This window comes from Histoplasma capsulatum (genome assembly GCF_000150115.1).
Source record: "Histoplasma capsulatum G186AR genomic scaffold supercont2.5, whole genome shotgun sequence".
Taxonomy (NCBI): domain Eukaryota; kingdom Fungi; phylum Ascomycota; class Eurotiomycetes; order Onygenales; family Ajellomycetaceae; genus Histoplasma; species Histoplasma capsulatum.
Genome location: NW_025544805.1, coordinates 2009001 through 2024013, shown reverse-complemented (window position 1 = coordinate 2024013; position 15013 = coordinate 2009001). Strand labels below are relative to the sequence as shown.

Here is a 15013-nt window from a genome sequence, read left to right as displayed (position 1 = left end):
TCACTTTTTTTTTTTTTTTTTTTTTTTTTTTGGAAAAGACGCCATGCTGTCCCTTTGACCTGATATTTCAATTGGGACTAGAGGCGGCACGAAACTGATACGACTTAATTCTTTTCAAAAGAGAATTAGGTTAACTACGTAGTATGTTCCTATTCCACGGAAGCATTTTCCTCATACCATGGCTCTCAGCCGGATTGGATTTTGTTTGTGTATGAACCGAATGACTGATTTTCTAAGAATGCCATTCTGCTATGCAGGTGGTCATGTATGGTGCCTGGTTGTTGCTACTGTAAAAAAAAAAAAAAAAAAAAAAAAAAAAAACTTTAACATATTCCCCAAACTTCTGAAGCACCGTACCTATTTGTAATGAGGTGATAGTCGTAATGCTCAACCAGGGGTAATCTAATCATATACTCCAATCTGAATTGTTCAATTTGTGCGAGACTGATTATTGAGGAATAATTTCAGAAGCCAAATCTTGAGGGTTTTCTAATCCGAGAGATCGTTATCGGAGCATGGACAATACATATATGCATATGCCAAAGCGCAGGTAAAAATATCAGTACAGATTCAGTCAAAGACTTTATCAACCAAGTCGGTCCAACGTTCCCATAGGGAAATAACTTGAGTAGGCAAAGGAACTGGGACCAGCTTAATGAATCACATCCAAGATAAGCAACTTTATAAATGTAGGATATACAGATAGGAGGTACATGTTTCCAATGTGGAGCAAACTGGCCAGTCGGAAGGTTTCGATAGATAGCCACGAGGTAGTGCTGCAGCACGTTCTGAGTAAATGAGAATGAAGAAAATACACATTGTAGTTCATTCAAGTGGAGATCATTAAGGCAATCAATCATCCGCACTTTATCTAGCCAGGTATGATTTGAGGGAATATTGCTGATTTCCCTTTGTTCGTGGGTCGAGGAAATGGAGTTAAGAAACAACAACTTAGTTAATATTTTTTTTTGCTTCTTGGGCTTGAGAGGCTCTAAGTAAAATATCGTGTTCTTCTGCATTCAATTTCGGAAACACGATTTCATAAGCCGTGGTGGGAAGAAACACATGTACAGTACGATGTACAGTACATGTGAACCGTCCGCAAGTTCGTTGGTATGATTATTTTTGAGTTGACCTACTTATCGGCTGTTTGGTCCAATCCACATGGCTCCGTCTCGTCCATCCTTGTGGCATCGCCAGGACCTAAGGAACTCGCTGCTGCAAGGGGAAGCTGGAAGAGCCCGCCGGAATTGCCTGTCAGCTGCAGGGAGTAGAATTAACCTCGCATTGCATTATTTTGTGGAGGCTCTGACTGCAACGGTTGTCGGGTATGTAAGCGCAAGTGTGATACTGGATTTAGGCTTGAGTGATGACCGCATTGATGCATGCAGGTGCAGACATTGGGCCTCTGGGTGAGATATCCCCGTACGAACAGCCATTAGTTTGCCATTCAAGGAACTCTCAAGCTTTCATGTTTGTCATCTAAAGCCATGCTGGAAAGAAGTTCGTATGAAGAGCAGCGGAAAGTTCTCAGTGACGTATAGGTTAGTCAGTCATCAGAGCTGAAGTTGCTTTGCAATCTAGCGAAGACTTTGTTTGGGAAAGTAATTTCGCACCAACTGTATCCACTGGGGATACGAGCGATCGACTACATGGGGTCCACAGCATAGCCGGATTCTAATGTCCGTGTGCTTTATGCTGAGCCTCGGCAGCTTTTTCTTTCCATGGATTGTATATCTCTGGAGCATAAAATTTTCGAGGATATTCTCATGGGTGAGCGGATAGAGCTGGAAGACATTCTGCCTCCGCGCAAACATCCGACCTCGAGAGCGAACGCAGAAGACCCGTAATCATGTACTCGATTACTAGCCTATCTTTTTGGGAGGGCATTGGAGTCTCGTTGCTTGTTCGTGATCACAATTCCCTGTCAATAATTCAAGGCATAAGGTGGAGCTCAAAACTAAATTGATGATGCCCCGCCTAAATTTATCATCATCTATCATCGTTGCACCCACGCTGACTACCCCTCTGGTTGCAAGATTCTAAGAAACGATAATGAAGAACACGGAACCGCGGAAGGTTCAGTTCCCTAAACTCCAGCCCTGGTGTGTCCTCGTCTTCTTTCCTACAATGGTAACATACACCGGGTGTAGAAAGTTGAAGTCGCTTTATTCTGACCGTTAACCTGTCGTCTATAGGCTTATCCAAAGGGATTTACTAATGATACAGAGACTGCGGCAGCTTCCTGGGAAGTATGATTACTTGCCGCACCATCATTGACAATCCAGGATCACTTCCCATGAAAGTGTGATATGGTCTTTCTCGTATATTTCAAAAAAAAAAAAAAAACTCTAGCGAAAGCCAGTACAGTACCAAAATAACAAACAATACGAAGTAGTTACCTCGGTAAAATATGACGTAAATACGATCTGTATTTTATCAATATCTGTTTTAGCGTATCGGTAAGATACGATGCATCGACGAAGCACACCAGCCGGTCTGCACCCATCATTAGCTGTTCAATAGCATTCGAACATTCAGTGTTTGATGGATTCTTATCATTGAATGATGTGAAGACTTTGTCGCAGTATTGGACGGTAAATACAATTCGATGCTAACCCATTGGAATCCCATACTGAAATTTGCAGTCCATGGCTTCCAGGCGGCTGGCTCCAGGATACAGTTCAACTGACTGGCTCCCTTGCGCAAGGAACAAAGACTCCACTCTGCGATCAAAGCAAGCAAGCTGGTCATTCCCGCTATTGAAGGATCAAACCCCGAGCCTTGAAATCACTACTGCGTACTTCTAAGGCAGGGTTCAGGGTTCAATGTCCGGTCCGATCGTAATAGTCGCTCGGTTACTCGTGGCGTTTGACTCGACAAGAATATTTACGAATGGCCATATTGGCTCAGAGACGATATGGATGGGATTCTCGGGGACAAGAAAAATTGTGGAAATTTCTTTTCCACAAAGTCAACAAGTGTTGGATTCGGAGTCCTGCACGCGCAGTTGAGACGGAAGAGGCAGGGCCACGATGCTGGGGCAGGGGATTTAACCAAAACAGCACACTAAGAGGGTCTGGAGTCTCTAAACAGCCCAGAGCCGCACCATTTGGCGGCGGCTGGGCGAGAATTACAAGCCGACAACAAATCACACAACAACCAGGGGTGAAGTCAATGAGGGAAAAAGCGGTTCATGTATCGACGGGCCGGATGAAAGGGGAGGCCTTGAGCGAAGATGACGCTGCCTCCAATCATGGGAGCAACAAGTCGAGAACAAAGGACCAGAGAATGGTGGATAATTTTTTGGCTTCGTTGATCGCCAGCGAACAGGCTACCTGAATTGGGATAGCCCGAAAGCTGGGCTTGTCAATCGCAGCACCTGGTCTTGATTGACTGGTGATGGAAGCGACCACGTATGTGACACTCTGACCATCATACTATCCCTGAATGTTGCCCACCAAGCGTCGCTTGGCCCGTTAGCAACGTCCCAGGATGTTCTTGGCTGGTATTATTCACCTGCCAGCACGGTTCCACCAACTGGTCTCCCGAAGAATCGCCGCTTATCTTCCTTGGAATTTGGCGCTGTTTTGTCGTGCTACTTGCAAGGGCAACTTGCGGCTTGGGGCTCTATCATCTGATAATGCGCCGCCGCCCATCAGCCAACGGAACAAATCAACCACGTTGGATATTTTACTCAAGTGCTTCTAGATGTCTAGCGTGGGCGATCAGCTCGCCTCCGATTCGCAAGATGATGGTCAAAGCGATCCTGGCTTCACAAATATCGACATCGATCAAGGAAAGTGCTTCCAACTTTGGATATTTGTTTTTGGCCGCTGACCTCCAGCCACTACGGGATCACGAGCACTGCGTGATTATTGTTTTTTGGTTTTGTTGATGACCTCTCCGAGGTTTTGTACAGTACCTCAACTCCCCAGTCCAAGACCCTGGCGCACTCTAGTGACCCCACCACCAGTACATCCCACCACCGCCCTTGCTTCCCGATGTGGTACAGATTTTAGTCCCTTCTCAACTGGCCCAAGACTTGAAGAACCAGCATAATCATAGCTCACTTGTGGATGGCCTGCCCCGTTTCAGCTGCATCGACCCGTTCATGCATATGCGAGTATACAAGGCAGCGACAGAACGGATCCACGCCACGGATCCTATCTTGGAGCCACCAGCTACGCCAAACCATCTCCAGCCTAGCTTTCCCTCTCTGCCTAGAACACAGAATGAAACTCTCACCAAGGACTATATTCAGGGACCATTTTGAAAACACCACAAAATACCCTCAATTCACGCGATTGGATTATTTGACGGAGCTGCGTTTTATATTCGGAGATCGCAGTTAGCTGTGAGTACAAGAGTTACATCACAAGACAGGAGTGCCCGCTCGGGTTGGACTGGCTTTTCCGAACATGTCCTCTTTGGGCCATATCCCGGTTCTGTGCCAAATGGCCCCCAGCACCTCCTTCTTTCCGAACTTGAAGTGGTCTGGCTGATGGGTCTTCGTCTCCCGTCACTAATTTTTGTGAGATTCCAGGACATCCCTCATGGCTTGAGTATGGGGTACAGATGTTCAAACCACTTTATGAAATGTCCGGTTTAATGCCATCGGTTGGTAAACTCCGCTGGTCAGCCTGACAGGAGCCTGGTGGTGAATCGTTGCATTTATTTCGGCTTTTGTTGAAGAGTGATCCGAGCCTGTGCAACACGAGCAGTACCTCGTCCGTACGTGTAGGAAGAGGTATATGCTGTGATTAGTTACACAGGGAAATCAAAGGCGTAAGGGCATGTCGCGTGTCGCGTGTCGTGCGTGTGACTTTTTGACCGCCAGGAACGACAAGCTTTAATTTCCAGGAAATGGGTCAACCATCATACATAATGTGTATATATGTGTTGTGTTAACGAGAAGTTCTGGATAAAATTTTGTTCTGATACCGCTGCTTCTTGTACTTCTGAGGTCGGAGTTGCAAAATGAAGACTCGCCTGTTGCTTCCTGAGTCCTTCGTCTTATGGACGCACAACCCCTTATCAATGCATATTTCCGTCCCCACCCATTCTCAGCTTGGACCAAACTTGTATATCTTTGCCAACTGGAGCAATAAAGTGAGATAGATATGGTAATCTTCAGTTGTTGTTTTCCGACAACCTGCGGTCCTTGTGGCACAGTTTTCTCAATGTTATTCCTTTTTTACTTCTACGTCCACGATCACATCGTTTCGTGACTGGAGACGTCGTCTGAAATGACGGATTTAATATGACTAATAGCGCCAGATGTCTCTCAATGGACCTTTGCAAGTGCTGAAAGGGTGGAAAGCATCACTCTGTATCCTCTTGTCAATACCCAAAGTCTGATGCTTGAAATGTGTATATCAGTTTCTTCTGCACACTTGCATGTATACACATATACTTTGAACACAGACGCCTTTTGCCTTGATGGCTAAAAGTGTTTGACAGACTCTGCCTCGTGGCGTTGCGTGACGCTCAGAACCTCCCGCGCGGGGGCTCTCAAGGGGAAGACAATGCAGTATGGTTTTATTTCCCCTTATTGCCACTGATAATATGGGTTATTCTTACTTTGGCATCCCCAGGAACTCCTCTTTGATTTTGCCTCACTCACTGCAAATATTAACAGCACAGAGTGTCACTTCGCATTTGTTTCCCATTGATGTCTTATTCCAGAATGGTCCAATTGTCTGGTCGCGTAGGGAGATGATACTTCCATAGCCATCAAAAGCATAATATTATCCGCAACATACTATTATCCTATTATTAAAGGACAGAGAAATATGCTCGTACACAGCCCACGTTTGCATGTTAGGTCGGTGTCCGTTGTTGCGTGGATGGATTTACTCCTGTATTCCATACTTCCCCGACAATGCCAGGTAAGAGTTGCAATAGCAATTATACACCCATATGCTGTCCTATTGCCTTTGGTTGATGTTTGAAAATGTAATTCCGTAAGCGAAAAAGAATATAAATATCGATACCAAAGAGCAATGAATCGACTATCAGAGTTGAACAGGAGTGCGTACGACGCTCTTCGTCCGCCATATGGCTATTTAAAGAAGTATGGGGAATGCCAAACAGCTCAGTAGAGAATGACACACGGGCAAAATAGATAAAATATGTCTCCGAAATGAACTGAAAAGGTATCGGTGACCCAGACCCGATTTTGAGAAAACCAGCAAAACCACGGTTCCCCGATTTTTGAAAACTCTTTGAGTTACCTGAAGAACTCGCGAGTGCTTGTTGACTTGGACAACCGTAGCAGGAGAACCGGGAATAAAAAATAGGCTTGGGAGGGAGATTTTTTTGCCGAGGCGAAAAAAGTTAGAAAATAGATATCTTTACACCACAGCCGAAACTTACTCTGTTGGTCGATCATAGATCGAGATGGAAAGTCACTCTATTGCCCGATTGGGTGGGTTACTCGCCAAGGTAACGGGAGGTAACATATTCATGTCGTACATGTATTCCCACCAACCCATTGTTGCTTTAGCCATCTCCAGCACATGGAAATAATATCTGGCTACAACCTTTATGCCGATTAGCGCTTTCACTGGAGCCACATACAGGGTGCGGTTAACTGGTAGCCTAGGCAAAAATGCCCCCATCTCACAGGTGCCACGTAGTGTGTCCCTCCCATTGAAGGGAAAGGACGAAACATCCCGTAAAGAACGGGAAGAAGAAGTTGGGTTGTTTTCCTCTAGTTTCTATGGGACAGAAAACGCCACTTGTGTTGCATTGCTGCTCCGTTTATTGAATTTTCTTCCCTGGGGCCTGGGAGAGGACATCAGTTTCGAATGGGAAATACCAAATGTTTGTTAAAGCTTCTGTGGTGGGCAAAGAAGGAATTTTTCCATGGTTCACTGGTGTATTGTTTGTTCATTGCTGCAGGGATTTACAGTGCATGCATGTACCAAATGATATCACTGGAACAAGGCTGCTGATGGGAAGAAGAGTGGAAATGGAAATTTTGACCGATGCGAATCCAAAACCAAAAGGTATTTGGCAAGAAACAGCTTTGGTATGTAAAAATCGATGATAAGCCGCCAGAATTTGGTTGGCCCCCAATTTACATATTTCCTTCGAGAGTAACGTGCTAGTTTGGACAAATCACCAATTGCAATTGCGGAATGCAAAGACTGCGAGTCGCGAATCGGAATAGGGGACAGTCGATCACATAGAAATTCTTTTTTGTTAGTAGCAAAGGCTCTCCACATGCAATTTAGACATACATGAAAATTCTTGTCGTTCAACACCACCATGTTCTCGAGGAGAGTATCCTTTTCAGCCAGTTCTTGCTCCAAAACGGGATCACATCAAGAGCACAGGACCTGTCACCAATCATGGGCGCGTAGAATGATGTAGAATTTATAGTCGACAACACAAAAGAGAACAGTCCGGACCTGGGTACGTAAAGCAGTTCAGATCACTTCTGAGTCATGAGCAGGGTGTTGAGACGCAAATAGAGAACTTGCCAGACAAGGAACTCAAAGTTGTTGGTAGTTAGCAAGAGGCCCTCAGCCCAGCATAGGCGCTCATATTCTGTTGATGTCTTAGGCTGCGCCTTTTCTACCATATCGGACGAGCTCGTGACAGCTCAATCAACCTGGCTTCCTTGGAATGCAATATCCCAAACTCCCTTTAAATTTTGAATATGCTTTGGGTGGTAGCCGAGTATTCGCTTTTGTCTGCTTATCAAGGGAACACAGGGACATCAAATGTGAGATATTGAGATATGACATATCCCACTTTAATACTAGTATCTTTCGAAGTGCTGGGTGGTATGCTCATCTAGCTCATATCGGCACCGAACAGCGCTGGCCCCGAAATGCATAAGCTGTGCATCCGGACAAAGCATGAAGCAGGTACGACGCGCATAGACGCAAACGCTTTGGTTGTGGTGCCGAGGTCTCAGACAAGTTTTCTCAACGTTTTGTCGTTGAACAGATGGTTCGGAAACATAATATGCATGACTAATCAGAGGCAGATCTTATCAGCTCGATCACCACCAGCTAAACCACTTTTGGAAAAACGATAACATCGCCACATAAAAGGCCGACAACCAGGAAACATATCAGCTTCGCTATTACTCAACGCTCCTGCGTACCTACTATGTAGGTAATGAGAGGTTGTGTTATCTTTTGATTTTGTGGATATAGCAGGGCTCTGCCACAGCAATATAATGAACTCTTCCATCTCCCTCGATACTATTAGTAGTAGTATATTGTGCTAAACCTCGAAGCAAGGGCAAACGATATGTCCCGCAATAAGCGCCATCTACCCTCTTCCATCCGTGACATCTTAACCACTCCCTCGGTCACCGCTCTTGGGACCTTTGACCCTTGGAATTCTGTATCAACGGGACATCAACGGGCTGAACATTCTCGCAGCAGTTCTCCCGGGTGGCAAGAGGTATTATCTCGGAAACTTGGGAAGCAATTTAGAGATACCACCGGTCGCGGCGGCGGGTGCAGCGGAAGGGATAGCGAATGGGACTGGGTGTCCTCAGATCAATATGATGACATTAGACGGAGAGAGGAGCGGATTGGAGATATAAGGAATTTAATGGGCGGTGTTAAGAAAAGGCGACTAGATGTGCAAGGGAGGTCAGATACGAAGTGCACCACAGAACGGGACAAGATTCCGATCACCAAAGGAAACGGAGCGCTTGTTCTTGATGACCTGGGAAGCGAAAGGCAGAAGAACTGCCCGGCGGTCCATCGAGATCAAGCTCAAAATACTTCAGATACTGCTGGCTCAGGGAGAAAAGTTGAACCTATCACATCTTGCACTCCGGCAGCAAGAGAATTAGAAATAGTTGTCTCCAATTCGATTCCCAAGTCTATCCAAACCAAACTCCATATGACTCCTCAGCCAGAATCTCCAGGGTCTGCATCCAAGGGAATATTTGCTAATTTGACCATTTATGTCAACGGCTCCACTTATCCTCTCATCTCGGATCATAAACTCAAACATCTTCTCGTTTCAAATGGTGCAAATGTCACTTTCGCTCTCGCTCGACGTACAGCTACTCATGTTATTCTCGGAAGGCCAAATAACAATCGAAACGAAAGTGGTGCTGGCGGAGGTCTTGCAGCGACGAAGCTGCAGCGTGAAATACAACGAGTGGGTAGAAAGGGTTTGAAGTTTGTCGGTGTTGAATGGTTTGTATTTCCCACCTCTCCCCTAATATACAACCGAAGCGCACATATCTATCTGGAGCTTTACATTTCATCTCAATCGTAACTTTTCATCGTAAAAGCCATTTCGATATCTAAAAGATGTTGACTAACGACTGTACGTATCCAGGGTTTTGGAAAGCGTCAAAGCTGGATGTCGCCTCCCAGAGGCTCGATTTGCAACTTTGCACATGGCGCCGGATAAACAGAGAAGTGTCCTAAGCATGTTCCAACGAGAATTGTAACCGTACCCAGGATTCTAGAGAGTTCATTTCTCTTGTGCATTTGATATGTCATTGCCTTACGTCTCTCCTATCTTTTGTTATGTGACTCAACGAAACCGATTTCATTGTCATGCGCAGCAGGTTTATGAGCCCTGAAAGCCACCTTGGTTACTCTGATATGGGAATGGATAGCCATGCTAGATATTTTAGAATAGAATCATTTGTTTGACATCCATCCAATAATGAGTGGGTTAATGTCGCACTAATTTCAATTATGTGGACATATTACTATCACAAAATATAACAACCGACCAAATATTCACCCTCGAGAGATCACCTCCATCCAAACAAGACAAAATATGCAACTATCCCATCAGTGTGGCGTTGTCAGCCAAATGAAGCCAACTTGTACATACTCCTCCGTCGATGCATCCTAAGAAGATTTCCCTTATACTACCAAAATCTGGAAAAGAAAATCAAAACAAAGAACGATTCTTTCGAAGCTCTCTTTCCTTTGCCTCTGAAAACACCTTTTGCCATAACTCAACCCACCCTTTCTGGTTAGATCTCAATTCTTTGTGCGGATTGCGAATAGCAAAAGATAAAGCATTTCGTACTCTAGTGGCGAGTGCTTTGAGGGCGAGCATTGATTTCCAATCCTTGACAGAGAATCGAATGCGCGCGCCGTCTATAGCAATTATTCCAGCGTATAACTTTCGTTCTATGTTAGTAAATCGAGTGGGAAAAAGCCAGTATACATCTGCAATGAAAAATGCAGGGAGAGAAAGAAGGACGCATAACGGGAAGCAGGAGCGGATTAGTTACCTTGAACTCGACGTCCCCGTAGAGTAATGCAATTGCAAAATCTTCCACGGGGCTAGTTTCGTGGGCGTTTAGATATCGAGTACCAGCTTGCATAATGTGATAAAATGAAAGCCACTTCAATGTAGCGTCCGGTTTTTTGTTCACTGATGTTGGGTGGAGGGACACAGTTTGATTATTAGCAACATTCCTCCAACCCTTTCCATTGCGGATAAGCAATTTGGGATAGAAGCTCCACGCAATGACTGAATTCACGATTATGTCATTTTCGCTGTTGATATCCATCCGTTTGGGTACGGTGAAGAATTGGCGTTGGCGGCCGGTAAAGCGAGCTCTGCGTTTGGTCGACGTTAGACTTGATCAGAGACGAATGAGTAAGAATTAGCAGAAAAACTGTGCGAACCTAATAAGGGAATCTGTCTCTGCAGGATCAAGATTGAGTAATCCCGAGTCAACAATTGATGTCAAGAGCTGCATTTTCACATCTTCGATATTCTGCAAGGTTTGCGAACTTAGATAATTTTTCCTGCAGAATGCATGTTCACTCATTCCCGGAGTACTTCTGTGCCGTTTCCAGGATAAATAGGCATTATAAACAGTAAGAAGATCGGAGTTTCCTGTCTCGGGGATTAGAATATTAAGAATAAAATACTCATGATAGAATATGTAATACCTCGTTTAAACGCAAGTTTGGCGAGCTCCCTTTGTGTGTTAGAGCCAACCGTATTGACAAATGGAGACTTAGATGAAACAATAGCGGCAATGCTAACAGCGCTGTCTAAGCATTTAAAAAAAGCCCCATATATAATGAGCTTGCCCAGGAAGACGTCCAAAGGCAACTTCGCAAGTAGTCTACCGAGTGGAGTCAAATCTTCCGAATTCGTCAATGCCTTGACCTCTTTAAGAGCTTCGATGGCACGGCGAATATTTTTGGGTGAGGGAGGGTCGATGGCTTCCGAAAGTGTCTGTTCGACTTCTCCCAAATTACATATTTTCACCCGAAGGATGAGATCTTGTAACGAAAGCCGGAGTATTTCAGGTGTCTGTTGATCTGCAAGCTGTTGATCGTCGTTAATATAAGTGGGTGTTTTAAGTTGTAGATCGAGACAAGGACATGATTAAACGAACCAATTTGTCATGTCGAAACTTTGTGAACAGATGGAAGCAAAGGCCTCTCTGTACTCGACCCGCACGCCCTCGACGTTGTTTTGCGTTGGCGCGCGCTATGAACGATTCAACTAATTTGGATAGCTGTCGTTTCTCATCGAACCTATTTCCATCATTAATCTTGAAGTAATTGATCGGGTAGGATGAATAGTTGAGAAATACCGCATAACTTTTTCTTTGCCCGTATCAATAACCGCCGTAATGTCGGGAATCGTAATGCCTGGTAAAAATTAGTTGAGAGTAGAGATAATAAAGAGAATGGGCTTACCTGTTTCTGCGATATTCGTTGCGATCACAATCTTTCTTACGCCTGTAGGTGGAATATGGAATGCTTTTTCTTGATCCTCACTAGCAATGGAAGAGTGTAGCGCATGTATGACCCAATCGCTTTTGTTAAATAACGGCTCGGATAAGATTTCGTCATTGAGTCGCCGAATTTCTGCCATTCCGGGCATGAAAACGAGAATGGCTTTGCTGTATTGCTCAAATTCCTTTCTTGTTGTAATCGCTAAGAGGAGACTGACTATGAGTTTGTAGTCTAGGCGATATTCATCAATTCCAGTTACAACTTCTCGGGTTTGCCTACTGTATCCAACTAAAGAGGATGATAAGTCTCCTGTAGGCTTGTCATGCGATTGGTCTGGCAACTCGTCGTCGTCGTCTGTTAGTGCAGAAAGTCCATCATTGTTTGGACAATGCTTCGTAATTTCGATAGCATCCTCCAGGTACTTAACTTCAACAGGAAACGTCCGACCCGGAATATCCAATACAGGGGCGCCATGGAGATACTTTGAAAACCGTGCGGCATCTACTGTAGCTGACATCAATACAAGCTTCAGATCTGGTCTTTCCTGCATCAGCCTGCGGAGAATAATTAGAAGGAAATCGCTGTCAATTGTACGTTCGTGTACCTCATCTAATACTAGATGTGTAATATCCTCGAAATCCCTAGGACGCTCTAGCATTCTAACCACAACACCTGTTGTGCTGGAGAATTTGTTAGCAAAAGCTTATTAGAAAATGGTTGGTTACACTGTAGGCTATACATACGCAAATATTAGTCGTGTCGAACTTGAAATTTTACTTTCCAATCTAATAGCATATCCAACAAGGGAGCGGTTTGTCCCTACAGCGTTTTTATCCTCTCCGAGTTCGTCACTCAATCTTTTAGCCAGGGACATGGCTGAAATTCGTCGAGGTTCGGTGACATAAATTTTGCAATCACGGCCCGATAGCAGTTCCTTTTCGAGTATAAATGATGGCACTTGAGTACTTTTCCCGCTCCCCGTTTCACTGCAGATAATTATTGCTTGATTGCTTGCAAGGGTGTCTAAAATCTGGTCTTTGAACTGCCATATGGGCAACGTCTTTCGGAAAGATTCCATAGAAACGAAAGAAGATGTTGAGGATCTTTGCGTCCAGAGATTTTGGAGCTGTTCATGCGTCTTGGCAGTTTGTTTTGACACACTGTTTTCCCGCGGAATAGGAGGATTGGTTCCACCGTTCCGTTTCACAAAACCTCCTAAAAGAATAACATCTTCCTCCTGCGTTGACATTTTCTCTTGGACTAGCTTTTGAATGCCCTTCAGAATTCCTTTATCAACTTCGTCTTCATAATGTTTCTTAACATGAATAAGTTCGTCCCATAGATCCCGCCACACGGCAGGCAATTTCATGTAAATTTTATTCTCTTTCTGAGAATGAGAAAGTATTGCGAAAAGAGCCACAGTCGATATGTAAGACTCAGCCTGTAAGGAAGTAGGAGTGGATATTGAGGCCATAGATGCGTATACTAAATGCGAATCACTTCTGAATGATATGTCACCCAGTGGTGGTTGCGGTGCGATATCCTGTGCCTTTGACCATCTAATTTCAATCTCTTTGCGATGAGAGAAAGACGCCGGTGATATGTCTCTGTAATATATTTTACACCCGGAGTCCCTTTTTTAGATAAAAGTTAGCCAGGAAAAACCGCACAAAAGAGGTATCTCTCAAACCTTGCCCGGCACGCTTCCTCGAGGACTCGTCGTGGGTTCATGCCCGTTGGATTTCCAAAATCCCTATTGCGTATGATTGTGCTGCCATTTGCCCCAGAACTCGAAGACGGTGCCGAAGGGCCCTCCAAATCAGCACCAAACAAACCGCCTAACATATCATCATTTTCATTTGAGCCTGAACATATAGATTCGGCCAGTTTGTCAGAGGCGTCCTGGATTTGGGTGTCTGTCAACTCAGCAGGAGGCGGCTCAATTTGCCGTTCTTCAGCGACGGCATTCCGTAAGAATTTCGCGGTATCTTTTCTTAACTCAGCGAGTTTATTTTGCCACATATTCTCTGCCTGATCGCGGTCGAACAAAATGTCATTTTCGATCCTTGAAAGTTTTTTCTTAAGCTTAGCAGCGTTAACCAAAGTCTTATCATTCTCCAGTGTTAACGATGAAACCCCTTTTCTTAGCCTCTTATTCGCCTTGTCAAACAAATCTGGTTGTTGCACGTAAAGTTGCGTTTGGATTTCAACATATTTAGGAACAAGAAAATCCGGATCACAGTCAGACTCATCAGAGCTATGGCAGGCTAGGTTCAGTCCTGTTTTGGCTTGAATTCCCTGTTCCTTTGGGCGAGTATCACTTGATGTATTATAACCAGTGCTAGATGGAGTAGAGCTTGCATTACCTATCGATATTTAGCGGACGCTCTACAAGTACAGTGAAATGATAGGCTCACTCGTTTGGAGATTAGCATCTTTGGTAGCAATCTTCGAGACGTTATTGCGAAGCTTGTCGTATGCTGGCAGATCGTTCTCATCGCAACTCATCCCAAGCCACTCTAAAGATTGGTCTAAGCCCCATACAATGTCCTTAAGAGCGGCTGAATCATTGAAAGAAAGTTTCAGAGTAGCCTTCAGCGCTTCATCAACATCCAGCTGTGTAAAGCCCAAGCCTAGAAGCGACTCTCGAAGAGTCCAAAGTTTTATGGAGAGCTCCTCCTCCGAACATATCTGGGTCTCTTCCATTTCAGCTTTAGAGATTTGCTCACGGTATTGATTTATCTCCAGTTTTTCTTTTTCCATAATTTCGTTGAGAATTTCGGGAGATAGCCAGTCCGTAACACTTAGATTTGAAGCCTGGGGCCGCAAGATACGTTTCTCTGTCTCCAACTTTAGTACTTGGCGAGAAGAGTCATTCTTACATTTTGCGCCATACTTTTCCACCAGCAGCTGTAGCTCAGCATCCTCAAGGTGCTTTTGGAGCTCATCTGGGGATAGCTGCTGAAGCTCAGGCTGCTCTTGGGCCCCGACAGAAGCCGTTTGAGATCGTGACTCCGGCTGACGCTCCATTGGCACACTGGCGGAAGACAATAATGTTGAAGATTCAGGCGCCTTTAGCTTCGATGGTACTGAGATTGTTGTAAAACCTCTGGCTGGATTTGAAGCAGGCTTCCTCTTCTTCCTGTTGGGGGCCATGGTGGGGCAAATCCTTTTTTTTTCTCGGTGACGTAAATTTATAGATCAGAGCTCAGTGGGATATAAAGTCTGCATAAAATAGTAAAGGGAATTAATAGAGAATAACAAATTAAACCAATAAGCCGCCGTATATGGCAGAGAAA

The 15013-nt window shown here is 44.7% G+C and overlaps 3 protein-coding genes across 3 annotated transcripts; 2 read left to right on the top strand and 1 right to left on the bottom strand.

Annotated features, from left to right (window-relative positions):
- Window positions 1-2895: 2895 nt before the first annotated feature.
- On the top strand, window positions 2896-3342 carry HCBG_04635 (uncharacterized protein; the record flags this gene model as incomplete). Its single annotated transcript, XM_045431684.1, has 1 exon — window positions 2896-3342. One exon carries the CDS (start codon window positions 2896-2898, stop codon window positions 3340-3342), a length of 447 nt encoding a protein of 148 aa, XP_045288237.1.
- Window positions 3343-8271: 4929 nt separating this feature from the next.
- Window positions 8272-9439, top strand: HCBG_04634 (uncharacterized protein; the record flags this gene model as incomplete). The annotated part of the gene is made up of 2 exons (XM_045431683.1): window positions 8272-9179; window positions 9325-9439. 2 exons carry the CDS (start codon window positions 8272-8274, stop codon window positions 9437-9439), a joined length of 1023 nt encoding a protein of 340 aa, XP_045288236.1.
- Window positions 9440-9696: 257 nt separating this feature from the next.
- On the bottom strand, window positions 9697-14870 carry HCBG_04633 (DEAH box polypeptide 36; the record flags this gene model as incomplete). The annotated part of the gene is made up of 10 exons (XM_045431682.1): window positions 9697-10131; window positions 10244-10574; window positions 10644-10857; window positions 10914-11298; window positions 11369-11510; window positions 11570-11627; window positions 11676-12394; window positions 12458-13321; window positions 13405-14080; window positions 14132-14870. The coding sequence occupies 10 exons, from the start codon at window positions 14868-14870 to the stop codon at window positions 9895-9897; spliced, it is 4365 nt and encodes a 1454-aa protein (XP_045288235.1).
- Window positions 14871-15013: the final 143 nt, after the last annotated feature.